General features: G+C 38.9%; 1 protein-coding gene across 6 annotated transcripts in view; it reads right to left on the reverse strand.

Annotated features, from left to right (window-relative positions):
- The window catches only part of XPO4 (exportin 4), a 125,194-nt gene that overhangs the window by 80,124 nt on the left and 17,155 nt on the right, over positions 1-27,915 (reverse strand). For 2 of the 6 annotated variants that reach the window (XM_055360123.2, XM_055360120.2), the window contains exons 2-3: positions 12,078-12,183; positions 6,185-6,326 (exon numbers count right to left, since the gene is read on the reverse strand). In XM_055360123.2, coding sequence (XP_055216098.1) covers positions 6,185-6,326; positions 12,078-12,183 — 248 coding nt within the window. Of the gene's footprint in view, positions 1-6,184; positions 6,327-6,436; positions 6,608-12,077; positions 12,184-23,869; positions 23,935-27,915 lie in introns of those variants that run through there. The other 4 variants (XM_055360121.2, XM_055360122.2, XM_063697181.1 and 1 more) reach the window with 4 other exon arrangements.

The raw sequence follows: 27,915 nt of genomic DNA on the forward strand, positions 1-27,915 counted from the left end.
ATGGCTTATAAGCAGTGGGAACCATTCTAGCTTTCCTGGGACAGCCTCAATTCACCTGTTGCCCCAAATAATTATTAATAGTTCTTTATTTCACTCTCAAAAGTGTCCCAGTTTGGAGACCCACCTATAGCCACCAGTGGCTGCTCCTCTCCTTGACTTCTGCCCTTCCACACACACGCACAACTGCAGACATATTGACCTTTCAGTTGCTCACTCCACACTCTTTTGACTTCCAGGCCTCTGAACTTCTATTCCCTCTCCCAAGGTTATGACGTCACTTTCTCCAGAAAGTTATTACTAAGGGCTCCCACGGCACCCTCACATGACAGGACATATCTGTTACTACTGGTTCACTAGCTCCCAGATCAGCCACCCACTCTATGCACACTAGCATATGCAAAGCACACTACCTGCTGCATAACATGCATTTATTAGATATTTATACAGATGAATAAATATGTCTCCCTATCGTCAAGACTGAAGTGAAAAAACATTCCTTCAAAACATACACTTGAACCATTTATCTTTCATTCATTAAGAAAATAAATGCAGAGATCCTACTATGCATAAGAATATTAGTTGGCAAAAGGGAATTTCTGTACTTTTAGGGGGACAGAATAGTTTCATAGGCACTGACTACTACTAGAAAATGTACATAAAGCTGAAGACTATGACTACAAATGTACACAAAGATAGTTTTAAATATCTCTACTAGCAAGAATTAAAATTATTATTAGAATAAATAATAGCTACCATTTATTGAATGCTTACTATATGCAAGAATTTATATGAACTAGTTTCACAAATATTAACACATCTAATCCCCATGATACTACTACTATTATTCACTCCATTTAAAAATCAAATCAGAAGGCCGGGCACGGTGGCTCACGCCTGTAATCCCAGCACTTTGGGAGGCCAAGGCAGGCGGATTATGAGGTCAGGAGATAGAGACCATCCTGGCTAACACGGTGAAAACCCGTCTCTACTAAAAAAAAAAAAAAAAAAATACAAAAAAAATTAGCCAGGCGTGGTGGCAGGCACCTGTAGTACCAACTACTCGGGAGGCTGAGGCAGGAGAATGGCATGAACCCGGGGGGCGGAGCTTGCAGTGAGCTGAGACTGCGCCACTGCACTCCAGCCTGGGCAACAGAGCGAGACTCCATCTCAAAAACAAACAAAAAAATCAAATCAGAAAATTAATGCACAAAGAAGTAATCTGCCCAATGCTGCAGAGTTAAGGGGCAGAAGTAGGGTGCAAATCCCTTTCTTGACCACTATGCTACACTTGCCTCTTTCATAAAGGGCATTGTGCATTTCACTGTATACAAATTTTATTTCAATTAAGAGGAAAAAATAAAAAAGAAAAAATTCTGTGCATGTAATGGGAAGTACACATTATTTATGTAACAGTCTACTACATAGCCTATAGTATTCTACCTATGCAGTATGCCAAAAACGTTTAACTTGAATCTAATCCACACTGTAGGGCATTCTACAAGATACAAATATCTGTGTCATGAAAGGCAAAAAAGAGCACACAATTATTCTAGATTAAAAGAGACATGACTAAATACACTGTATAATCTCTGGCTCACCTAGATTAAAAAAATAACCTACTGTACCTAAATAAAGCAAATATTAATAGATCTGAAGTGACAGACTGCAATACAAAAAAAAGTATAAAGGAAAAAGGATGTAAATATTATTCAGACAATTGGGAAACTCAGAATATGGAATCAGAATTGTTAGATCATATAAATATGCCAATTATATCAAGAGTATTGAGATTATGCTTTCAGAAGAGACATGTTCAAGAACTTTAAGGCTAAAGTATCATGATGTCTGTGGCACTCTCGAATAGTTAAGGGTAAAAAATGTACCTATACATAAGAGAGAAATTAAATGTGACAAAATGTTAACTGAGCCTCTACTGGAAAAGGGGTGTGTTTACCACCACATTCTGGCCTGGGCAACACAGCAAGACTCTCTCTCTTAAAAAAAAAGGTTTGAGACAAAAAAAATATGTATGTAAGCCAGGTGTGGTGGCTCATGCCTGTAATCCTAGCACTTAGGGAGGTCAAGGAGGGTGGATCATGAGGTCATGAGTTCGAGACCAGCCTGGCCAACATGGTGAAACCCCGTCTCTACTAAAAACGCAAAAAATTAGCTGGGCATGGTGGCACATGCTTGTAATCCCAGCTACTCCAGAGGCTGAGGCAGTAGAATCGCTGGAACACAGGAGGCGGAGGTTGCAGTGAGCCAAGATTGCGCCATTGCACTCTAGCCTGGGTGACAGAGCAAGACTTCGTCTCAAGAAAAAAGAAAAAAAGAAAAAATTAAAAAATATATATATATATGTGTGTGTGTGTATATATATATATATGTGAGCTATTTCAATGTGGAACCCTACAATCAACTCTACAATCAAACTAATTACTTTAGCTTCTAAATTATCAAAATGATTTTAAAATGAGATTAATTGGGCCAGGTATAGTGGTTCATTCCTGCAATCCCAGCCCTTTGGGGTACTGAGGCAGGAGGACTGTTTGAGCTTAGGAGTTAGAGACCAGCCTGGGCAACACAGCAAGACCCTGTCTCAATTTAAAAAACTGAAAAGGAGGCTGGGCACGGTGGCTCACACCTGTAATCCCAGCACTTTGGGAGGCCGAGATGGGAAGATCATGAGATCAAGAGATCAAGACCATCCTGGCCAACATGCTGAAACCATCTCTACTAAAAATACAAAAATTAGGCCAGGCATGGTGGCTCATATCTGTAATCCCAGCACTTTGGGAGGCTGAAGCGGGCGGATCACGAGGTCAGGAAATGGAGACCATCCTGGCTAACACAGTGAAACCCTGTCTCTACTAAAAATATAAAAAATTAGCCAGGCGTGATGGTGGGCACCTGTAGTCCCAGCTACTCGGGAGGCTGAGGCAGGAGAATGGCGTAAACCCAGCAGGCGGAGCTTTCAGTGAGCGGAGATCACGCCACTGCACTCCAGCCTGTATGACAGACCGAGACTCCGTCTCAAAAAACAAACCAAAAAAAATACAAAAATTAGCTGGGTGTGGTGGCACGCACCTCTAGTCCCAGCTACTCGGGAGGCTGGGGCAGGAGAATCGCATGAACCCAGGAGGCAGATGTTGCAGTGAGCAGAGATCACGCCACTGCACTCCAGCCTGGCAACAGAGCAAGGCTCTGTCTCAAAAAAAATTGAAAAAAAAAAGAACAAATAAAAAGGAAAAAAAAAGAATGAGATTATTTTGGATAATATAAGAGACCAGACACATATACATAATGAAAATTTGCTACACATTTAAGTCTACCAAGGTCTCCAGAGTTCAGTGGTTCTCAGGTTGGGGAATGGGGACAAGGGGGAGAAAAGGCTATGACAACTAAACAGCTCCACAAAAAAGAACCGCTCTAGTTGACCTGAAGCTCCCCTGCTGGCCCTGACTCCGTAAGGTAGTCTGGTCCAGATGATGACAGCTGCAGCGGCCAAAGCTTTTACTCCCCACCAGGCACTGTGCTCAGAACAATCTCATCTAATCCTGACACCAACCATATGAGATGGGTACCAAGTCCCTGATCTACAGGTAAAACAGAATATTAAAGAGACTTTATGTTAGTTTCCCAAGGTCACATAAATAGACTGCTCTTCAGAAAACGCTAACATTTTAGGCCTGGAGGCCAAAAACAATTTTTTTAACCTTCCCACATATAAACTTCTATAAACACAGAGGCCCTAGGGCTTATTTTCTTTTATTACATAAATATAAATAAATATGAAGGTTTTCTCAACTTGTGTTCAACAACAAGCACACTATCATAATTGATTTCAAAATATTTTCGTAGGGTAAAGAAAAATACCAAAACAAATATCATTTTAGAATTCAACAAAACACATACCTCTTCCATGGTTGCAATTGATAATATAAATTTTGATGTGTCTGAATTACATTGTGTGCAAAACAACGAACAAAATAATGGAACAAGCACTTGCTGACATTGTCAAGACCTCTACTCACCTGTACTTACCTTTCTTTACGTACAGAAGGGTCAAAAGACAAACAGTCCTGTCAGGTCTAGCAAATATGGTCAAATAAAAACAACAAAAGAGCAAACTAGTATCACATCCAAATGGACCCAACAAACAAAAACCAATCAATCAATCCAGCATGACAGAGAAAAGAAAGGTTTCAAACCAGGGACAAGACTTCCTTATTCTATGAAAACCAGGAAAAAACTAGCCATGTCCTCCTCACAAACATGTATATCCACTTATCTACAGGACACATTATCCACTAAACCTGCAACACTAATAGGCTACAGAACCTTCGCCTTTGTTCTCTCCTGTTTTTTTTTTTTTTTTGTATGTAAGGCAGTTAGCAGTTAACAAAGTGCTAAAGTCATGTCAGTATTATTAAATATTATTAACTCAGACTGCCAGGGTACAGTCAACAGAAACAAATGCATGACAGTATGCTCTAAAATTAAAATTTTATGTGTATGTTTATTGCCATTAATCACCATTCCTAAGCACACACATTTCTGATTACATAACAAAACTTTTTCTTTAATGACTTTGGAAATGAACATCTAAAGTATTCAATTGCACAAACAGTAAACATACAAGTGCATTGTCTATTCTTAAAAGAAAACATGGTCTTTGGGGAACTTAACAAAAAAAGGTAAATAGTAAATCAAAAGTTATGTAGCTGATAGTTTTCCTCTTTTTTTTTTTTTTTGTTTTTTTGTTTTTTTTTTGTTTGAGACAGAGTCCCACTCTGCCACCTAGGCTGGAGTGCAGTTGCTCGATCTTGGCTCACCACAACCTCTGCCTCCCAGGTTTGAGTAATTCTCCTGATTCAGCCTCCCAAGTAGCTGGGACTACAGGCATGCACTACCACGCCCGACTAATTTTTGTATTTTTAGTAGAGATGGGGTTTCACCATGTTGGCCAGGCTGGTCTTGAACCCTTGACCTCAAGTGAGCCACCCACCTCAGCCTCCCAAAGTGCTGGAATTATAGGCATGAGCCACCACATCAGGCCTCATACATTTTTTTTAATCATACAAGAAATAAATGTACATAATTTTGTAAAATGTTTAAGCAATACAGATATGTATAAAAAGAAAATTTACTTTCACCTCATTCCTCAAAACTCATCCTATTTTCAATGGAAGCTACTTAAAGATTTTGGAACTTCTTAATAGAACCTCTTCTATGCACATTTCTCTTTTTTTTTTTTTTTTTTTTTTTTTTTGAGAAGGAGTCTTGCTCTGTCACCAGGCTGGAGTGCAGTGATGCAATGATCTCGGCTCACTGCAACCTCTGCCTCCCAGGTTAAAGCAATTCTCTTGCCTCAGACTCCCGAGCAGCTGGGACTAGAGGCGTGTGCCACCACACCCAGCTAATTTTTGTATTTTTAGTAGAGACGGGGTTTCTGCATATCTGCCAGGATCGTCTTGATCTCTTGACCTCGTGATCTCCCTGGCTTGGCCTCCCAAAGTGCTGGGATTACAGGTGTGAGTCACCACGCCCGGCCCTCTATGCACATTTCTATGTACACATATATGTAACATTTGATTTGTTAGTGGTACTTAGCTTCTTCCCTCTCCCCCGTTTTAGGATACTCACCTGTGTTATATCAATACTTAGCATTTTTCACCTCTACTAAGCATCAAAAGAACAAGTAAATATAAAGGTTCTTCATCTAATCTAAGGTCAACTTTTATTTATAACTAAGTTCTTCACAACTCAACAACAACAACAAAAAACTAATATCCAACACAACCTTTTCAAAGAAACAAAACATAGTACCAAAAGCTTAAATAAAAGGTATTATTTCATTAAGCACCAAAACTACCTACAATCATGTGTATACAAGTGTTTAAAATATGAGCCCCACACAGAACTTGACCTTAAACATCTATAGCTTTTTAAATTTTTTTTCTTTTTTTGTACTTAGTAGAGACGGGGTCTCACTATGTTGCCCAGACTGATCTCAAACTCCTGGGCTCAAGGAGATCCTCCCTCTCAGCCTCCCAAAGTGGAGATTATAGGTGTGAGTCACTATACCCACCCAGAAGTTTTTAAAATGCAAACAAAAAAAGCTCTAAAAAGACACACATAAGCTCAGCAAAAGTATTTCAGCAGTCCCCCTCCATGTACTTACTTGGGCCTTTGTAAGACATAGGTTAAAAGGAATGTTCGCAGAGACTCAATGCTACCTTTTTCCAAGAGAATCCACTCTCGGACAACTGCTTCCATTATGGCTGTGGCAGCTTGAAAAAGGACATAGTCCACTTTACTAGTTTCTGAGGAGAAAATTAAAAACTTTATTTAAACAATAATTCATTTTACCTTGAACATTTTGCATTTATTAATTTTAAAACAGAACTTTTCAGACAAGGAATAAGATGGTTACCTGTTCTTTTTTTTATCCAGTGACCTTGCTCTAGCACCACAAAGAGGTTAGTTCCTCTCAGAAGACACCTCAGGCAGGTGGCAGCTAATCACCGATCACAATTTTCACAAACTTTCCTCACCTCTCTTCAACTGTTACTTCCAAAGCATGAAGAACTAAAAAATAACACAGCTTTAAAAAAAATAAAAATAAAAATATAAAGCAATCAGAAAATTTCCTAAGATTCTCACCCTGTGCAAAACAGAACTTTGTATCTGAAAAACATTTTAATAAACTAGTCATTGAACATTACTACCTGTGATGAGCCATGCTGTTAAAATATTTCATTTTTAAGTATTAAGCTTTCAGCAGGATGACCCATCTCCAATAGCAAGTTCAGAAATAAAAACAATCATGTTTAGGTCTTCTTTCTCAAAGTATAAAAAACAATATAAGTCACATTTACACAAGGTGAGAAGTGCTTGTGAGTTTTCTGATTGCAGTACTGATCAAACTGAGTAAAATCCCAAAGCTACACTTAGAAAGACCCAGCCTTAGCTAGCAAGTTATAGTATCTGATCTAAAATCTAAATCAGGGGAGAAAAAATAGAAAATTAACACACTTTAAAAATGTTTTATATTAATTTTCTATTTTTTCCTTTATTCACCAATACCACTACAATCAGTTTCCCAAACAGCATTATCAACAGGGAGAAACAGTTGAAATGAAGTCAAGAAAAAGCAGAAATTTTCTGAGGCTCTAAAAAATAACCATCATGTGAAATCCATGAAAAGCTCATGATTAGACTCCAGATTATTTGCCAAGATCACTGGACCATGCATATCTGAAAGCCATGAGAAATTATCTCTAGGCATAGACTGGCACCTTCAAGAATATATCAGAAGAGCATGAAGATATATACAGTCAAGCACACCATTTTCTCTCTTATTCACGCTCAGGTCATTTAAAAATCTTACAAGTGTTCTTGACACATTTAGCTATAAAAATGTATGAGAAAAGGTGTACCCTATATAAATTCCTATCGTATTAGACTACTACACAGGAGTTTTGATCATACCAAAACCACTAAGAGAAACCAATTTGAACCTTTTTTTAAAGTTTTGATTATTCTATGCTATCTTAACATGAACTCTAATTGAGATGCTAATCAGAATTGATACAAATTTAGAAACTTTAAAATATAATAAATAATTAAAATAAAGGAATAGCTTCTAAAAATGTGAACCTATTAGAAAAGATGTGTTTAAAACTCTAGGAGTTACAAAAAAAAAGAGGGACCCAGTTCCATCTATTTAGATCACTTAAAGAGAAATATGGTACTGTCTCATAAAGGTAATTCAAATAATCTCTCATTATAAACCTCTTCTTAAAGAAAATGATGTTTGTTTGCCTATCTTCATTTTCTACTGCAATAGTAAAAATTTTAAGGACAAGAAACCGGAAATCCTTAACCATGGATTTCAACAATGAAGCAAAATCTAAGGTACTCTCAGAATTTTAGTTATAGAACTCCGAAGACCATCTAAATCAATTCCTCCATTTTACAGGAGCTGAAGGATGCCCCAAGAGATAGAGAGGAAACTGAGGTCACATGGCTGGTAAATGTTCCTTGAGCAATACTAATTTACCCTGAAACACACATGCCACTGAAGATAGAGCGAATAAGCACTTTCATTGTTAATGATCTCTGAAACATTCCTATTTCTAACTATTTGTTTTTACATCCAAGCCTTTTTCTGCCCTTTGGAGGTGGGTGGGTGTTGGATGTGAGGGGGCAGTTATAGAAGATGAATATTCAAAATTTTCAGACACAAAAGTTTCTTAATTCTTTTTCTTAGACCTCTGCATGGTATTAAATGATGATCTCTAAATGACTACTCCCATAAGAAGCTGACTCTAAGAATGGAGGAATAAAAAAAAAAAAAAGCCAAATTCCTAATTTAAAAAGAAATTTTCCTAAACTAATAAATTACCCTTTCTCATAAAAACCATTATTAGCTGTCATAAATTTAACTTATACATAGTAGAAATACGCAAGAGATGCTAGAAGGTACTCTCGAAGCCTACCAGTATGAAATTAGAACTTCACAAATACATATGAGCTTTACTTTCGCTCTCTGTTATAAAGATGCCTGAAACTACAGGGTTTTCATGAAGAACTCACAATTCATCTAGCATTTTTTTTTTTTTTTTGAGATGGAGTTTTGCTCTTGTTGCTGAGACTAGAATGCAATGGCGCGATCTCGGCTCACCACAACCTCTGCCTCCCGGGTTCAAGTGATTCTCCTGCCTCAGCCTCCCGAGTAGCTGGGAATACAGGCATGCGCCACCACACCGGCTAATTTTGTATTTTTAGTAGAGACAGGGTTTTTCCATGTTGGTCAGGTTGGTCTCAAACTCCCAACCTCAGGTGATCCACCCACCTCAGTCTCCCAAAGTGCTGGGATTACAGGTGTGAGCCACCACACCCGGCCTCATCTAGAATTTCTAAACTACTTCTGGGAAGATCTGCCACTGACTAGGACACTGTCCAGAGAATAAATTATTTTAGGTCACTTTAGCAAAATGCTTTCATCTGCTACCACAGTAACTTTCTTTAATAATAATTATGTAAATAAAATTCATTTGAATTTTGTCAGCCATCTGAAACTAAACAGAAACATGAAGACAAAAGTTAAAGTTAATAATACAGGAAAAGCACTACATTCTGACCAAAAAGTTTTTTTAAAAAAGAAAAAACCCCGGTAGTGAAGCCACAGATATACAGCTACTACAATCAACTCTCTGGCCTTAAGTATTTCTGTCCAAAGCACAGGCAATATAAGCTCCAAGTCTACTCTTTGACTCAGTGATACCTATGCCCACCAACTAATGACAAAAAGTCTCAGATAGAAGATGATTTATTAATTCCCAATGACTGACAACACTACTAAGGAAACAATTTTCCAGAGATGTAAAAGTTTACTAGTTTAACTGACTTTTTGGTGGTTTACTATTTTGTTTTGTTTTGGCACTTGTGAGATCAGAAGTGAAAGAAATCCATTTCTCCCTGAGAAAGAGCAAAAGAATGCCACAAAGTTAGCTCCAGAAGAAGTAAACCAATCCCTCACAGTTCTTGATTATTTCCTTAACAAGAACAGAACTCACTTGTTTTTTTAAAGGAACATTTGATCCTAAAAAAATTTAAATTACTAAGTGCCAAAGACTTCTGAAGTGAAGAAGTCTAAAAGTGCTCTTCTGACAAAATGCACAAGCATGCCACATGCATGCACAGATACATACACCACACACACACACAGAAAAGAGCAAAGAAAATAAAAACTAGAATGAAAACAAAAGGATAAGAAGAGATAGAAATGAGGAAAAATGAGCAACATATAAAACTCAAGTTAGAAGTGAGAAGGAAGAATTTTAAGAGGCCAGAAAAGGGAAGCATCAAAGAAAGTCTCCCCTTTAGTAGAATATATTACCCAGACCTTCTATAAAAATGACACATAATCCCTAAACAAGAATGTGAAAATTCTGAACTGCGATTGACTGCCACTTGTATGAGAAGTCTTCTTAGAGGAATTTACCCTTCTGTGCTGGTGGCAACTGAATAAGGAGTGAAAAGATTTTCTGTGAAGTTTAGATGTAAACATTAATGTAACACAGGGCTTTGCAGTACATTAATGATTATGCTTGTAATACATGCACTCCACCTTTTAAATAGTCAGTGTCTCAAAACCCAAACTCATTTTAAAAGCATGGCCGGAACTAGCAATACTACTCTTTAGAAAATTTTATCAGGAAAACAAAAGTATTCCAAAACAAGCTCAATCATAACAAAGCAACAATACTTCATAAAATATACATATTCTAAAAAGGAAAGAATGGTATAAACAAATACACTCTAATAAAATACTTGTAAGTTAGATCAACTATTTCCCAACTAGTGTACAATGACACTGAATTCCAATAGAAAGTCAGATGAAACACTGATGGAATCCTAGTCAATGTCGTTAAGGCGTATGCCATGAAAACCAGACTCAAATTATTTTAGGTTAATAGTTTAACACAACGGTTTTCTAAATCTATTAATGCTGAACAATTTCAAGGCAGTAAGGATGAGTTAATGCTCCCTTAAACTCTTTATGCCGTTTAGTTTTGCTTACTTTAACATTGAGTTAAATATCCTCCACATGTATACGTTAAATCTTCTTAGTGCCAGAAACGAATCCACACAATTATAAAAGCTGACCACTGAAATAAGTAAATTAATTAAAATGGCTTCAGTGAGAATTTAAAAGGTAGTTGTTGAACCTGTTCCTCTGCTAAGACCTAACTCCTAAACGAGACAGAGCCACCTTCACCACTGCTGCTAGTTCCTTGCAAACACAGAACACAGCATTTTTAAAGCCGGTTACATTTTTTAAAAGCTGTTTAAAATCAAGTATATGGCCATGACATTTACCTCACTGTTCACAAAGTGCTTTTACATAATGAAAAGTAATTACATTTTCACCTCACGAAACAATTTAAGATAGCAAATCCATTAAGGCAAATGGTATCGTTATTGCCATAAGGCAGATGAAAAAGAGGCCCAGGGAGGTGAACTGACTTCCTCAAGGTGCACCACTGGCACCTAGATGTCATAGTTGCTACATCAGCACTCTTTCCACTACAATCGAACAACTCTCTTCCATAAGTCCTTATATGTAAAGCATTTTTAACACATAACTTTAATTGGTAGTTTATTTCTATCTGGACACCAGCCTATTGGTAGCTATAGATAAGCCTTACTAAAAGCACAAGAATAAAAGTCAGATGTTCTAGTTCCTAATACTCAACTAACCAATTTTATGGTCACAGATGACTCAAGTAGCCTACTAGAGCCTTACAAAAGATGGCTCCCACTAAAAAAATCAGCCAGCAGTAATCAGCTTATAAAATAACAATAACCAATGAAGTCTCTCTTACTATTATTGAAAAATATCTAAGGGACAGATGGCACATCATATACAACTCTTAAAAAATGCCATCTTTGGATAAGAGTTATATTTCTTGTGATTCTTTTAGAAGAAATCTTTTCTGTACATGTCAGACATAAGATACTCATAAAGCATATTTGACAAAAGTAAAAATCGGTGCTTTATTTTAGGATACATACAGTGATACCCTATGCAGAAATGACTGATATTCATTAAGCAAGCTGAGTACAAACTAAATGGTTAAAAAAAAAAAAAAACTATGGAAAACAACTAAAAGAAAATGTAGAAATCTCCAAAAACAATCTCAATTTTAAAACTAAGACTGGGCTAAAAGATATTATAGTACATACCCTGTAATAAATGACATTTGAAAACTGAAAAAATACTAAATTTTTCTCTTTACTATTAACAGCCTTCATGTTATGGTAAATAATAAAACAAATTATGAACACTATATCTAGGGGGAAAAAATCCAAAGTAAAAACAAAGTTTCCCGTCTGGCTTCACAGAATATCTTTAAAGCTACTCCAGTAGAATGATTATTAATTTAAATAATTGTAACTACACAAACCAGGTTTTTAAAAAGGAATTTAAAATAGCTAATGTTTAAGACAGCAAACCCAGATCTGATTATGCCAAAATACTTTATATTTTTTAAGTGAATACTTACCCAAAATATGCTTGCAAACTGCAAATGGTGATTTTGATTTCCTAAATGATAAGAATATGTGCTCTGCATGCTGGCGTTGTTCATTATTGACCATGGAAGGTGGTGCCTTGAGAGTTAAAAACAAGAACAGATACGCTTATCTAATGACAAAGCTTAAACAATATCAATATTTTTACCCACAAGAACAGAAAATGCCTTCACTTTTGGGGGGCAAGAGGAACAAATTCTTGCTTAATTTTTTAAGGAATTATAGTATAAAACTTGATAATAAATGTTCAAAACATGGTTTCAGAAAAAAGGAAAAAATTCCTGGCAAGGTTTGGGTCAGAATCCTTTAAAGGTTTTTAAAAAACCTGCATTTTAGAAAAACAGATACTTATCTAGCCTTTTTTTGGGGGTTTAACAATTAGTTGACTTATTATCACCTTTTATTCCAAAATATACCACTTGGACTAACTTGACCTAGTTCAAATAACTTCAAAATTCTTCAATACTGCGGATACTGAATCCAAGTTACTAAAAATCAGTTTCCAAAAGCAATCCCTTAAGACACAGGATCAAATATTATTTCACCTCAAGTTTTCTAAAATCACTATCAAACCAGAAAAATTTGGGCACAGTTAAAGTTTGGAATTTATGAAATGTATTTCTGAATAATAAATTAATCACTCAAAAAAATCTAGACTTCTCTCTTAACAAAAACAATTTCTAAAGTCTGCCCAAGTTTTTAAATACCGTTTTGGGGTAACAATCGTTCTTCTAAAGATAATAATCTTCTGAGCCAGATCTACCTAAAATGTACATTCCTGTTACATGGTTTGGTTAACTTTTAACCTATTAAGACTTACAAATACTTAATTTGGGAAACGGGGCTGGAGGTAGATGGCAGGAAAATAAACCTTTATTATTCAAACCATTGAATAAAGAGGGCAACTCATAATTTCAATTATATTAAATAATCTAGATGATGAAAAATGTTACAATCAATTATATTAGATCAACACTCATTATAAATTATATCAATTATGCAACATTAGTCACTAATTTCAGTCAAAATAATAAAAAAAAAAAGTTATTCACCCAGGAAAAATTAACTACTGTGAATCTCTGGCTTCAGAGAATTCTTATAATTAGCTAAAGCCAGTTCAGACTACTATTCCTAATCATATAGCACCCTCTACAGTTCTCTAAATAAAAATGAAAATATTTCCATTAAAGAACTGTGTTGGCTGGTCCCAGTTGCTCATGCCTGTAATCCTAGCACTTTGGGAGGCCAAGGCGGGAGGATAATTTGAGATCAGGAATTTGAGACCAGCCGGGCAACATGGTGAAACCCAGTCTCTACTAAAAATATGAAAATATTAGCCGGGTGTGGTGGTGCACACCTCCCAGCTACTCAGAGGCAGAAGCATGAGAATCGCTTGAACCCGGGAGGCAGAGGTTGCAGTGAGCTGATATGGCGCCACTGCACTCTAGCCTGGGTGAAAGAGTCTCAAAAAAAAAAAAAAAAAGAATTGTGTTAAATTCTTTAACACTTCTTTAAAAAGAATTTTGAGCGTGGTGGCTCACACCTGTAATTCCAGCACTTTGGAAGGCCGAAGAGTACAGGTCACCTGGGGTCCGGAGTTCGAGACCAGCCTGGCCAACATGGTGAAACCCTGTCTCTACTAAAAATACAAAAAAATTAGCCAGGCATGGTGGTGCACACCTGTAAATCCCAGCTACTTAGGAGGGTGAAGCACGAGAATCACTTGAACCCAGGCAGCAGAGGTTGCAGTGAGCTGAGATCCCGCTGCTGCACTCCAGCCTGGACAACAAAGCCAGACTCCATCTCAATTTAAAAAAAAAAAAATTTACTAATAAAACTGTGAGGGCTGGGTGCGGTGGCTCATGCCCGTAATCCCAACACTTTGGGAGATCGAGGCGGGTAGATCACCTGCCTGGCCAACATGGTGAAACCCCATCTGTACTAAAAATACAAAAATGAGTCGGGCTCAGTGGCAGGAGCCTGTAATCCCAGCTACTAGGGAGGCTGAGGCAAGAAAATCGCTTGAACGCAGGAGGCAGAGGTTGCAGTGAGTCAAGATCGCGCCACTGCACTAGAGCCTAGGTGACAGAGTAAGACTCTGCCTCAAAAAAAAAAAAAAAAACTGAACAGCAAACTATATTCTAGAAGTATTTTTGTCTTTCCATTTTCAAATTATTTTGTTTGCTTTTTGTGTTTTTTGTCTGTTTTGGAGACAGCCTCACTCTGTTGCCCAGACTGGAGTACAGTAGCATGATCACAGCTCACTGCAGCCTCAACCTCCAGGGCTCAAGTAATCCTCCTGCCTCAGTCTCCTCAGTAGCTGGGACTACAGGCATGCGCCAAGCCCAGCTAATTTTTGTATTTTTTGTAGAGATGGGGTCTCACTATGCTGCCCAGGCTGGCCTCCAACTCCTGTACCTCAGTGATCTGCCTGCCTTGGCCTCCCAAAGTGCTAGGATTATGGGTGTAAGCCATCGTGCCCGGCCAATTTTCAAATTTTTTTATTCCCACCACCTTTTCTAGTTCAACAAGATGAGTTTGTGGGGTTTTTGTTTTATTGCTTTGTTTTGTTTTCCTGAGACGGAATCTCACTCTGTTGCCCATGCTGGAATGCAGGGGCATGATCTCAGCTCACTGCAACCTCCGCCTCGGCCTCCCAAAGTGCTGGGATCACAGGCATGAGCCACCGTGCCCAGTCTTTTTTGTTTTGTTTTTTAAAACAGAGTGTCACTCTGTCATCCAGGCTGGAGTGCAGTGGCATGATCATAGTTCACTGTAACCTCAAACTCTTGGGCTCAAGGGATCCTCCCGCCTTTGCCTCTTCTGTAACCGGGACTACAGGGGCATGCCACCACACAGGGCTAATTTTTAAATTTTTGTAGAGGGTAGACACCATGGCTCATGCCTGTAATCCCAGCACTCTGGATTACAAAATCCCAAAGTCTGCTGACATTACTGACTCTGTGTATGGCATAGAGTAAACACTACTACCCATGTTATACTGCTACAAATACGAATCTATGATTTCCTCGAGCAATTTCTGGATCATACATTCTTTCTTATCATCCTTGAAAAGCACAACATATCCATAATTGTGCAAATTAATATGCTAGTTATTCTACAAACAAAAATTGTCTAAAGTTAATCCAAAAGACATCCTCATATCCACATATACTTAATCTACTAGAAAGAACAGGTCTGAATATATTAATATAATGAAGATGATATTCTATTTATGTCAGATTTTAGAAATAGTAAAGTATAATCTAAAAGTTGATTTATATTAACCACCTGGTTAAATATTATCATACAAACAATAAAATTATCAAGTCAATATATTAAATGGCAGGATGGTAGTCACTTTAGTTTTTCTACAACCAAAATTTTAAATTCCTTCTTGAAATCTACTTGGCAATGGTTTCCAAATGGCAAGCTATCTGCACCAGACAGTCCGGGAAACCTTTTAAAACTGGCAAATAGATTTCCAACCCCAAAAGATTCAACAGGCTGGGAGTCAAAACCAAAAATACACATTTTTCCCTCCAAGTTCCCCAAGTGGTACTGACCCATAAAACTCCCCACTATCAAACTCCTTACCCTTCAAAAATCTTAAGTTATCCTTCAAAAATCTGCTTCCGTCTCTCCTTCCTTCATCAACCTTCACTCACCTTTCCCCAGTTGTCCAAGCACAACTAACATCTCTATTTCATCTCACATAACACATTGCTTGTCCATCTCTATTACCCAACTTAGCATAACGGACTACAAACCTTTATTTGCTGCCTCCTACCCTTCCTTTTATTATTTCTCTGACACCAGTGACTTTATTTCTCTCTAAATTCCTAGGGCCTACCACATACAAAAGAGAGAGGCATTTAATAGCAACTAACATTTATTGAGCATTTAGGATACGAGGCATTATTTTAGATAGATACATACACACGAAAAGAAAGAAGAAAGACAGGAAGGAGGAGGGAAGTTGGAAGGTAATCTCACTAATCCTAACAACTCTCATTTTCCTCATTTCAATAATGAGGAAATATTATTATCCCCATTTTACAGATGAGGAAACTGAGGTATGTAAAGAATAAGTAATTTGCCCAATGTCACACTATTAGTAAGAAGCAGAGCTGAAAATTAAACCCAGGTAGTATGACTCCAGGGTCTTATCTCTTAACAGAAACTACACTTACATAGCTCAAATTTATGTAAGACTCATCATTCTTAAGGTTGTCTGGTAGAAAAGAAAAAAATCTTCCCTAAAAGTTTTCCTCCAGGACCCAATACAGACATTAAAGTGTTTTGCATAGCCTGTGAAGCTTCAGTAAACAAAGAGTAATAAGGGGGCTTTTTGAATTCCCTGTTTACGTTCTCATCATTGCCACTACAGTAAAAGCTTAAAAAGGCTTCACACTTCAGAGATGGAATCCCATAAATCAGAAGGATTGGAAGCAATAGGAGGTGGTAGTAGAGACCCGTGACCATTCCAAGGATCTTCAAAAAAAAAAAAAAAAAAAAAAACAAGGATGGGAAAAAACTGAGATTTGTTTCCAGAGTTGGAGCTCACAAATTCCTAACTCAGTAGACTGGGGTTTCTAGCCCCAACCCTCAGCATGACCCTCCAAGCCCAGCTCAGTTGCCTTCAGTTCACAAAATCTCCTGAAGAACACCATCAGTGTTCTAGGGGCATCCAAAATTAGAACTCTAAAGATTACTTACTAATGAATAGATTAACTGACATATTTCAAGGAGAGACAGAGAGACACCAAAATATCTAAATGGTTTCTATTCAAAGAGTATTTTTCAGGGCTGACTATATGCCAAGCACCATGCCAGAAACTAGGGATACTAAAGGAAGGGAAAAAGCCCTGTCCTTATGGAATTCTATTAGGAAACACAGGCACTAAACAGTCACATAAATAATTCATGAGTCTATAATTTCTGCCTGCACTGACTCATTTTGGCTTCTTCCTCTATCGTGTTACTAATCCTTTCCTCAAAAAAGTCAGGAATCCCAACTGTCAAATCCTACAAATCCCACAGCACCTTTCTTTTTTTGAGACAGAGTCACTCTGTTACCCAGGCTGGAGTGCAGTGGCACAATCTCGGTTCACTGCAACCTCCGCCTCCCAGATTCAAGCAATTCTCATGCCTCAGCTCGTCCAGTAGCTGGGACTACAGGCATGCACCACCATGCCCAGCTAATTTTCTACAGGACCTTTAGACTCTTCTTTTCCCTGGGCAGCAATAATTGTAAAATTGTAACTTTTTTACTACTATTAACAACAACATCTACTACTTATTTGCCAGGCAGAGGGCTAAATACTTTACATGCATTATCTCATTTAATCCCCAAAACATCTCTGTAGGAATTATTTCCCCTCTTTTACATCTGGAGAAAACAGGATTCAGAAATTGTTGCATGCCCAAGATGACAAAGTCAGTAAGTATCATAACCAGAATTTGACCTTAGGTCTGCACGACATTAAAGCCCATGCTTTGAACCTCCTTAAGTATTATTGCTGGCGACACACAGTTGGGTAGACTAACATCTCTCAGATACCTAGTAGAGAAATCTGAATAATATTCTTGGCTTACTATACATATCATTTATAGGACCATTAAAAAACACGAAAATGTGAGAATATTAAAGTCAAACTGAAAATCTGGCATTACTGGTAGATATGAAAAAAGCTACAAAACTAGAAAAGAACACATGTTCAACTCATATCATAGAGCTCATTTAAGGATTTCTTAGGTTTAATTTCTTGTTTATCTTTGACAGGGACAGACGGTGCTATGATTCAAATCTGTTCGCCAAAACCCATGTTAAAATTTAATTGCCATTGTAACAGTATTGGGAGATGGGGCCACGATTAGGTGATTAGGTCATGAGGGTTTGGCCCTTATTAATAGACTAATGCCAACTAACTCAAGAGTGGGGTCCTGATAAAAGGTTAAATTAGGCCCTATTTCTCTTTCTCTCTCTCTCTCTTGCTCATGCTCACTTGTCCTTCTGTAACAGGATAACACGGCTAGAAGGCCCTCATCAGATGCCGGCACCATGCTCTTGGACTTCCCAGCTCCAGAACCATGAACCAAATCAACTTCTGTTCTTGGCTGGGTGCGGTGGCTCACGCCTGTAATCCCAGCACTTTGGGAGGCCGAGGCAGGTGGATCACCTGAGATCAGGAGTTTGACACCAGCCTGACCAACATAGTGAAACCCCATCTCTACCAAATACAAAAAAAAAAAAATAGCTGGGTGGTGGCACATGCCTGTAAACCCAGCTAGTTGGGAGGCTGAGACAGAAGAATCACTTGAATCTGGAAGGCGGAGGTTGCAGTGAGCCAAGATTGCGCCATTGCACTCTAGCCTGGACAATGAAAGCAAAACTCCATCTCGGAAAAAAAAAAAAAAAAGAATAAGAAGGGAGTAATACCCAACTAAATCTAAACACGTATGAAGACATAATAGTAATTTTGAAAAACAGTATTAGAGCAGAAAAAACAATGGAATGGAGAAAATTCCCAGCAACAAACCTATGACATATGACAAATCAATGAGAAAAAAAATAGACTGTATAGTCTGTTTAAATAGTGCTGGAACAACTGGCAATTTCTAAGGAAAAACATAAAAGTAGACAGTTACTCATATTGTACATAATAATAAATTCCAGGTGAACTTAAGATTTAAAAATGAAAAGCAAAACTTTAATAGGAAGAAAACATAGGAAAGTATGATGTCAAAGTAGGGAAGAATTTCTTAATAAAAAGCAAAAATTCTTTTTAAAAATTAGTAAATTGAACTATATTAAAATCATAACCTCCTAAATTTAAAGGCACCATTAAGTAAAGTGAAAGACTAGTCACAGATGAGAATGTGTCCGGAACTTATTCTTTCTGGTGGGTTCTTGGTCCTCGGGGTGAGTGTTCCAGCTCTTAAAGGTGGTGCGAACCCAAAGAGTGAGCAGCAGCAAGATATATTGTGAAGAAAGAAAGAACAAAACTTCCACATCGTGTAAGCGGACCTGAGCAGGTTGCCGCTGCTGGCTGGGGTGGCCAGCTTTTATTCCCTTATTTGTCCATGCCCACATCCTGCTGATTGGTCCATTTTACAGAGTGCTGATTGGTGCATATACAATCCTTTAGCTAGACACAGAGTGCTGATTGGTGCATTTACAATCCTTCAGCTAGACACAGAAAAGATCCCCAAGTGCCCCCACTCGACCCAGGAAGTCCAGCTGGCTTCCCCTCTCAAGAAGGCAATAATTGCACTGGATATAATTAACAAAGGATTAATATCCAGAACATAACAACATTCACAAAAGTAAGTAAAAGACAACTTATAGCAGAAACTGACAACTATGCCTTCACTCTTCTCTCCTTCCTTAGTAACAAGACCCTAATTTTATTTGCTCAGCAGCAATGCACCCACCCACCTAAAATGACATTTCCTGGACCCATTTCTAGCTAGGAGGATCTATGGGATTAAGTTCTGGCCAATAAGATATTAGCAAAGTTTCAGGTGGGATTCCCTAAAGGGAGATGACTCAGCTAGAAACACTCTTCTTTCGTGTTCCCCAGAAGTAGACATGATAGCTGTAGTTCTACTAATCATCTGGGACCATGAGAAGACTTAAAAGATTGAAGATATCCTCTAAGAATAGTAAAACAGAAAAACAGAAGAATTGTAAGCCCCTGATGACATCCTACAGCCACTAAACCATTCATATACATATATATCTATCTATCTCCATACTTTTTATGTGAGAAAAACTAAACCTATCTTTTTAAAAAACACTGTAATTTTAGTTTTTTGTTATATGCTGCCAAACCTAATCCAAACAAATATGCAACAGAAATGTTGCCAATGAACAATAGGCTAGACAATCCAGAGTAGAAAGTAAAAATGGATATTAAACATGACAACACACTCAACCTCACTAGTAACACATGGAAATGCAAATTAAAACAAGGAACTATCATTTCTGACTCATTGGCTAGATAAAAATTAAGTGCAAAAACAAGTGTTTGGGGATGGGCATGGTGGCTCATGCCAGCACTTTGGGAGGCCAAGGCAGGTAGATGGCTTGAGGTCAGGAGCTCAAGACCAGCCTGGGCAACATGGCAAATCTCTGTCTCTACTAAAAATACAAAAATTAGCCAGTCGTGGTAGCACGCACCCGCAGTCCCAGCTACTGGAGAAGCTAAGTTGGGAGAATCAATTGAAGCCAAGATTGCGTCACGGCACTCCAGCCTGGGTGACAGAGCCAGACGCCATCTCAAAAAAAAACAAACAAGTGTTTGGGGAAGTTTGGGGTATCATTATAAACTGCTAATGGTAATATAAAATGGAACAATCACTTAGAATTGAGACTTATCTAGAAAAAGTTGATAGTCCCAACCAGCAAGGTATGCACAAGTCCACTTCTACCACCTTCTAGACATTTATTCCCCAGAGAACTTCTCCCCTCTCCCACATACATACAAAGGCCACAAAGATGTTCCTACAACACTATAATAGAAAAAAAAAGAAGAAGTAACAATTTAAATTTCCACCAAGAGAGAATACATTGCAGTATAGTCATACATTGGTTTATAAAGCCAGTAAAAATTGAACTAGAGCTATATTTACCAACCTAGATAAACCCTGAAAATTATTCTGAATGAAAATGGCAAATGACAAGACATGTACAATATACCATTTATATAAAATTTTTAAAACTCAATAGTATGTTATTTACATTTGCGGGAAGAGTATAAAAGCACGGAAGGAAGGATAAGCAACTGTGAAGCCATGATGGCCTCCGTGGAAAATGAGGACAAGGCAGGGAACAGTGTCTACAGGGACTCAAAGGGGGCTTCAATTATATCTGTGATATCTTAATATTTTTAAAAGATTGTAGGCAAAACATCTATATGAACATTTGCTAATCTAGGAGGTAGGCATATGAATGTAATTTATATTACTGTATGCATTTTTCTGTCCATTTAAAACCTTGCATTTCTTTAAATAAGTGGGCCTTCTATTCTCGATAGTACAGCTGACCTTAAACAACTCTTCTGCTAAAACAAGACAAAAATGGTGGACAAAATTTCTTAAAAATTTTAAGTACATCACTGAGCTTACAAGAAATTAAGGAATCATCAAAAGCTAAAACAGAAGTGAACGCAGGGATCCAAAGATGAATGCAAGCACTCATGTGTTTACCCTGGAGACATGTGCCAACCTCTAGTGACCCTGAACTTCCATTTTGACAGCTGCCTAGCGTAAAGAAGACAGGAGATTAAAGCCAGGGCCCATCTCAGGTAGGGATCTAACAAGATATCCCTCCACATAAAGCTGGGATCCTCAGTGCAAGGGTAAACTATTTAAAAAACAAACAAAACAAACCAGGAAGGAGGGGGACCAGGGAAGAGAAAAAGAAGGGAGAAGGGAGGGAAGGATTAACTTGCCGGTCTGGACCTTGACAATAGATGGAAGAGCGTAAATTACTTCAGACAATGAATACCCACAAGCAGGCCCATGACAGGTCTCTTGCCCATCACGACAGGACCCACGTTGTCCAAAAAACTTGAAGCCAATAAAATTAAAGTAGTCCTGTGTTGTCTATGTACCTAGGCACTTGGAGGAATCCAGGCTTCAGAGTTTTTCATAAACATTTCCAAGAGTTAACATATAAATTTTACTAAACACACGAGGAAATAAGCCACTACAAGTTTACAGAACAATAAATTAAAGAATCAGACAAACGAAACTCACAAATATTGGAAATGTTGGAAACAGAATATAAAATATTTAAAAGAACCAAAAATGTAAAAAGGAGACTTCACTAAAATTAAAACTTCTGTACATCAAATGACATTATCAAAAGAATGAAAAGGCAATCCACAGAATGGGAGAAAATACTATAAATCATTTACTTATCTGATAGAAGATTAATATCTGTAATCTATAAAGAACTCCTACAACTCAATGACAAAAAACCAAATAACCTGATTAAAAAATACAAAAAGGACGTTAACAGACATTTCTCCAAAGAAGATACATAAATAGCCAAGAAGCACATGAAAAGATGCCCAACATACCAAATCATTAGGAAAATACAAATCAAAACTGCAAGACATCACCTCACATCCATGAGAACAGACATATTAGAAAATAACAAGTGTTGATGAGGATGTGGAGAAACTGGAACCTTTGTACACTGCTGGTGGAAATGTAGAAATGGTACAGCCAAACAAAAAAAGGAACAGCCACAGACGGGCGTGGTGGCTCATGCCTGTAATCCCAGCACTTTGGGAGGCAAAGGCAGGTGGATCACGAGGTCAGGAGTTCAAGACCAGCCTGGCCAAGATGGTGAAACCCCGTCTCTACTAAAAATACAAAAATTAGCCGGGCGTGGTGGCACATGCCTGTAATCCCAGCTACTCGGGAAGCTGAGGCAGGAGAATTGCTTGAACCCAGTAGGTAGAGGTTGCGGTGAGCCTAGATCGCGCCATTGCACTCCAGCCTGGGCGACAAGAGCGAGACTCCGTCTCAAAAAAAAAAAAGAAAAAAAAAAAAAAGGAACAGCCACTAGAAGATAGTATGGCAGTTCCTCAAAAAATCAAAGATAAAACTATCATATAAGCCAGTAATTCTACTTCCAGCTATATATCCAAAAGAACTGAAAGCAATGCTTTAATAGACTGTACCAATGTTCACTAAAGAATGAATGGATAAACAAAACATGGTATATTCACACAATGGAATATTATTCAGAAATAAAAAGGAATGAAGCGGTAGGGGGCAGTGGCTCACACCTGAAATCCCAGCACTTTGGGAGGCTGAGGTGGGTGGATTGCTTGAGTTCCGGGGTTCCAGACCAGCCTGGGAAACATGGTGAAACTCCATCTCTACGAACACATACAAAAGTTAGCCAGGCCTGGTGGCTTGCACCTGTAGTCCCAGCTACTGGGCAGGCTGAAGTGGGAGGATCACTTGAGCCTGGGAGGTCAAGGATGCAATAAGACATGATTGCACCACTGCACTCCAGCCTGGGTAACAGAGCAAGACCCTGCCTCCAAAAAAAAAAAAAAAGGAATGAAGTACTAAGATATATTACAACAAGGATGAACTTTGAAAACATTATGCCAAGTAAGATAACCCAGACACAAAAGGACAAATACTGTATGATCTCACTTATATAAGGTAGTTAAAATAGTCAAATTCATAGAAAGTAGAATCATGGTTACCAGGGATTAGAGGCAGGAGGAAATGGGAAGTTGCTATTTAATGGGTATCTAGTTCCAGTTTGGAAAAGTTCTGGAGATAGTGATAAATTTTGGTGATAGTTACACAACAATATGAATGGCAAATTTTATGTTGAATTTTACAATAATTTTTTTTTTTGAAACAGAGTCTCACTCTGTCGCCCAGGCTGGAGTGCAGTGGCAAAATTTCGGCTCACTGCAAGCGCCACCTCCCGGGTTCATGCCATTCTCCTGCCTCAGCTTCCCGAGCAGCTGGGACTACAGGCACCCGCCACCACACCCAGCTAATTTTTTTGGTATTTTTAGTAGAGACGGGGTTTCACTGTGTTAGCCAGGATGGCCTCAATCTCCTGACCTCATGATCCCCCCGCCTCAGCCTCCCAAAGTGCTGGAATTACAGGCATGAGCCACCGCATCCAGCCAATAATTTTTTTTAAAAGCAAGATATCACAAGAAAACTTTTATGAGCAATATAATAAAAGAAATATAAATATCAATAGACTTACTATGTTTGGTTTGGATGGTAGTTACAGGGGTACACACAATCACGTATCATCATCAAACTGGACACCTGAGATTTGTGAATTTTCTTGTGTTAATATACTTCAATAAAATATACATTAAAAACACACTAAACAGATCAAAGAACAGATTAGACACATCGGGGAAAAAATTAGGGGTTGGGCACAGTAGCTCATACCTGTAAGCCCAGCACTTTGGGAGGCTGAGGAGGGTGGATTACCTGAGGTCAGGAGTTTGAGACCAGTCTGGCCAACAGGGTGAAACCCCGTCTCACTAAAAATACAAAAAAATTAACTGGGCATGGTAGTGTATGCCCGTAGTCCTCGCTACTTGGGAGGCTGAGGCAGGAGAATCGCTTGAACCTGGAAGGTAGAGGTTGCAGTGAGCCAAGATCACACCACTGCACTCCAGTCTGGGCGACAGAGTAAGACTCGGTCTCAAAAAAAAAAAAAGAAAGAAAAAAAAGAAAATTGGGAAAACTGAAGACAGATATGGGAAATTATTACAAACATAGGAAGGCACAAACATGAAGCATGATAGTCCCTTCACATTACTATAAAGGAATACTTGAGACTGGGTAATTTATAAAGAAAAGAGGCTTATTTGGCTCATGTTTCTGCAAGCCATACACACGGTACCAACATCTGCTCAGCTTCTGGTGAGACCAAGAGCTTTCAATCACGGCAGAGGGCAAAGGGAGAGCCAGCATATCATATGGCAAGAAAGAAAGCAAGTGGGGGGAGGTGCCACATTCTTTTAAACCAGATCTCCAGTGAACTCAGAGGGAGGCACCATGCCATTCATGAGGGATCCACCTCATGACCCAAACACCTCCTACTAGGCCCACCTCCAACATCAGAAGTCATTTCAATATGAGATTTGGAGAGGACAAAACATCCAAACCACATCATAAAGAGTCTAGGAGAATTGGCCAGGCGCAGTGGCTCATGCTTGTAATCCTAGCCCTTCGGGAGGCCGAGGTGGGTGGATCACCTGGGGTCAGGAGTTTGGGACCAGCCTGGCCAACATGGCAAAATCCCATCTCTACTAAAAATACAAAAATTAGCCAGGTGTGGTGGTGGGCACCTATAATCCAGCTACTCCAGAGTCTGAGGCAGGAGAATCGCTTGAACCAGTAGGGCAGAGGTTGCAGTGAGCCGAGATGGAGCCACTGCACTCCAGCCTGGGCAAAAGAGCAAAACTCAGTCTCAAAAAAAAAAAAGAAAAAAAAAGGCAGGGAGTGTAGGAGAACAAAGGGACCATCCATGCTCTGCTGTACTCAGAGCCCCGAGAGGCTGACCTCTAGACACCACATGACTCAGGCTTCCTCACTCTGTCCCAGTGCTTCCTTTTTCCCACCAAAAGCCACAGCTCCCTAAGGCTGCTCTCCCCTACAACTACAGCTCTCTCCAATTCTCCACTATCCCGCCCTGCCCTTGCAGGCCCTGAGAATGGCTTTACCATCCTTTGTGGTTCCCTTACATCTTACCCCTCCCCAAGCCTCTGTCAATAGTTATCTTCATTAACTCTCTTCAATTACACCTTTGAGTGTTTCTTGGCAGGCCTTGCCTGACACAGCATGGAGCTCCAATGAGTGAGGAGAAAGAAAGGAAAGATGTAGACTCAAAGCTAAAGAAAAGAAGCATTCCAAAATTGATTAGAAACGCTAAAAATCAGAAAGCCCAATGAATCCCAAACTAAATAAAAAGGAGGAAAAATCATATTACTGATATCACAGTGAAACTGAGGAATTCAAAGAGAAGACCTTAAAAGCAGTCAAAGAAAAAAGATATTTATAAGGCATAACAGACTAAACTGTATTTCTTAGAGCAATAAGTTAAGTCAGACAAGAGAGACCAGAATAACATTTTCAGGGTATTGAAAGAAAATAACTATTAACCTAGAAATGTCTATCTAGAAAAATGATCTTTCAGGGATTAGAGTATAATGAAAGCATGTTCCTACAAATAAAAACCAAGAGAGTTTACCACCAAAGTACTCTTCCCTAAAAAAATTCTAAAGAAAATACTTCAAGTAAAGTGAATCCAAATTAATGATCTTGAATGCAAAAGACTATGGAGTAAACATATTGTATTGGTTTTTTTTGTTTGTTTTTGAGACAGAGTTTTGCTCTTGTTGCCCAGGATGGAGTGCAATGGCGCGATCTCCACTCACCGCAACCTCCGCCTCCTGGGTTCAAGTGATTCTCCTGCCTCAGCCTCCCGAGTAGCTGGGATTACAGGCATGCGCCACCACACACAGCTAATTTTGTATTTTAGTAGAGATGGGGTTTCTCCATGTTGGCCAGGCTGGTCTTGAACTCCCAACCTCAGGTGATCCGCATGCCTCAGCCTCCTGAAGTGCTGCGATTACAGGCATGAGCCACCACACCCGGCCAAACATATTGTTAAATACGTTCACTAAGGCCAGGTGAGGTGGCTCACACCTGTAATCCTGGCACTTTGGGAGGCGGAGGCAGGAGGATCGCTTAAGCCCAGAAGTTCAAGACTGCCCTGGGCAACAAGGCAGTCTCAAAAATTGATTTGTCTCACAAATAAATAAATAGCTAGGCATGATGGCCTCCACCTGTAGTCTTAGCTATTCAGGAGGCTGAAGCAGGATTACTTGAGCTCAGGAGGTAAAGGGTGCAGTGAGCCAAGATCACACTACTGCACTCCAGCCTGGGCAAGAGGGTGAGACCCTGTCTCTTAAAAATAAATACAATATAATCCGATCCAATCCAGTCCAATCTATCACCCAGGGTATACTGCAGTAGTACAATCTCGGCTCACTGTAGCATCAACCTCCCAGGCTCAAGCAGTCCTTCCACCTCAGCCTCCGGAGTAGCTGGGACCACAGGCGCATGACACTATACCTGGCTAAATTTTTTTGTATTTTTATAGAGATGAGATTTTTGCCATGTTACCCAGGCTGGTCTCAAAATCCTGGGCTCAAGTGATTCTCCTGCCTCAGCCTCCCAAAATTCTGGGATTAGAGGCATGAGCAACCGCACGTGGCCAAGTATTGTATTTTTAAAATGATTCTACCTGGGAGGTTAAGGCAGGAGGATCACTTGAGCCCAAACGTTTGAAGCTGCAGTGAGCTTTAATTGCACCACTGCGCTTCAGTCTGGGTGACAGAGCAAGACCCTGTCTCTTAAAACAAAAATAAGTAAAGATTAGTTTGAGAAAATGAAAAAAGACAATTAAAACTCTGGACGGCAATAGCGCACTAAGTAAAAAGAGAGGTTTTTTTGGTTTGTTTTTTTGTTTGTTTGTTTGTTTTTTGAGACGCAGTTTCGTTTCGCTCTTGTTGCCCAGGCTGGAATGCAATGGCGCAATCTCGGCTCACTGCAACCTCCACCTCCCGGGTTCAAGCCTCAGCCTCCCAGGTAGCTGGGATTACAGGCATGCGCCACCATGCTGGCTAATTTTGTATTTTAGTAGAGATGGGGTTTCTCCATATTGGTCTGGCTGGTCTCGAACTCCCAACCTCAGGTGATCCGCCTGCCTTGGCCTCCCAAAGTGCTGAGATTGCAGGTATGAGCCACCGTGCCCAGCCAGGAGAGAGGTATTTTTAAGCTAGTCTTTGTATTACTCTGCCTGGGACAGAATATACATATTATCTTTGGACTAAATTGAATATGCATGTTAAAATGTTTACTGTGGTCAATAAGATACTAAAACTAAGAACATAGTTTATGACAACAAACTATGGAATGAGAAACAAAAGATTATCAAACCCTAAAAGAAGGCAAGAAAGAAAAAAATCACATGCACACACAATAAGATAACAAATAAGTTATAATTTATCAGTAATGACAAGTAAATGTAATAAACTAAATGCTCTACATAAAAAACTAAGATGGACAGACTGGATAAAAAAGAAAATCCAAAATTATGCTGTTTATAAGAAATGCATATAAAACTCAAGGGCATGGAAAGGTTGAAAGCACAAAGATGGAAAAAGTCCTCGTGCAATGGCTCATGCCTGTAATCCCAACACTTTGGGAGGCCAAGGCAGGAAGATC

This window comes from Gorilla gorilla, chromosome 14 (genome assembly GCF_029281585.2).
Source record: "Gorilla gorilla gorilla isolate KB3781 chromosome 14, NHGRI_mGorGor1-v2.1_pri, whole genome shotgun sequence".
NCBI classification, from domain to species: Eukaryota; Metazoa; Chordata; class Mammalia; order Primates; family Hominidae; genus Gorilla; species Gorilla gorilla.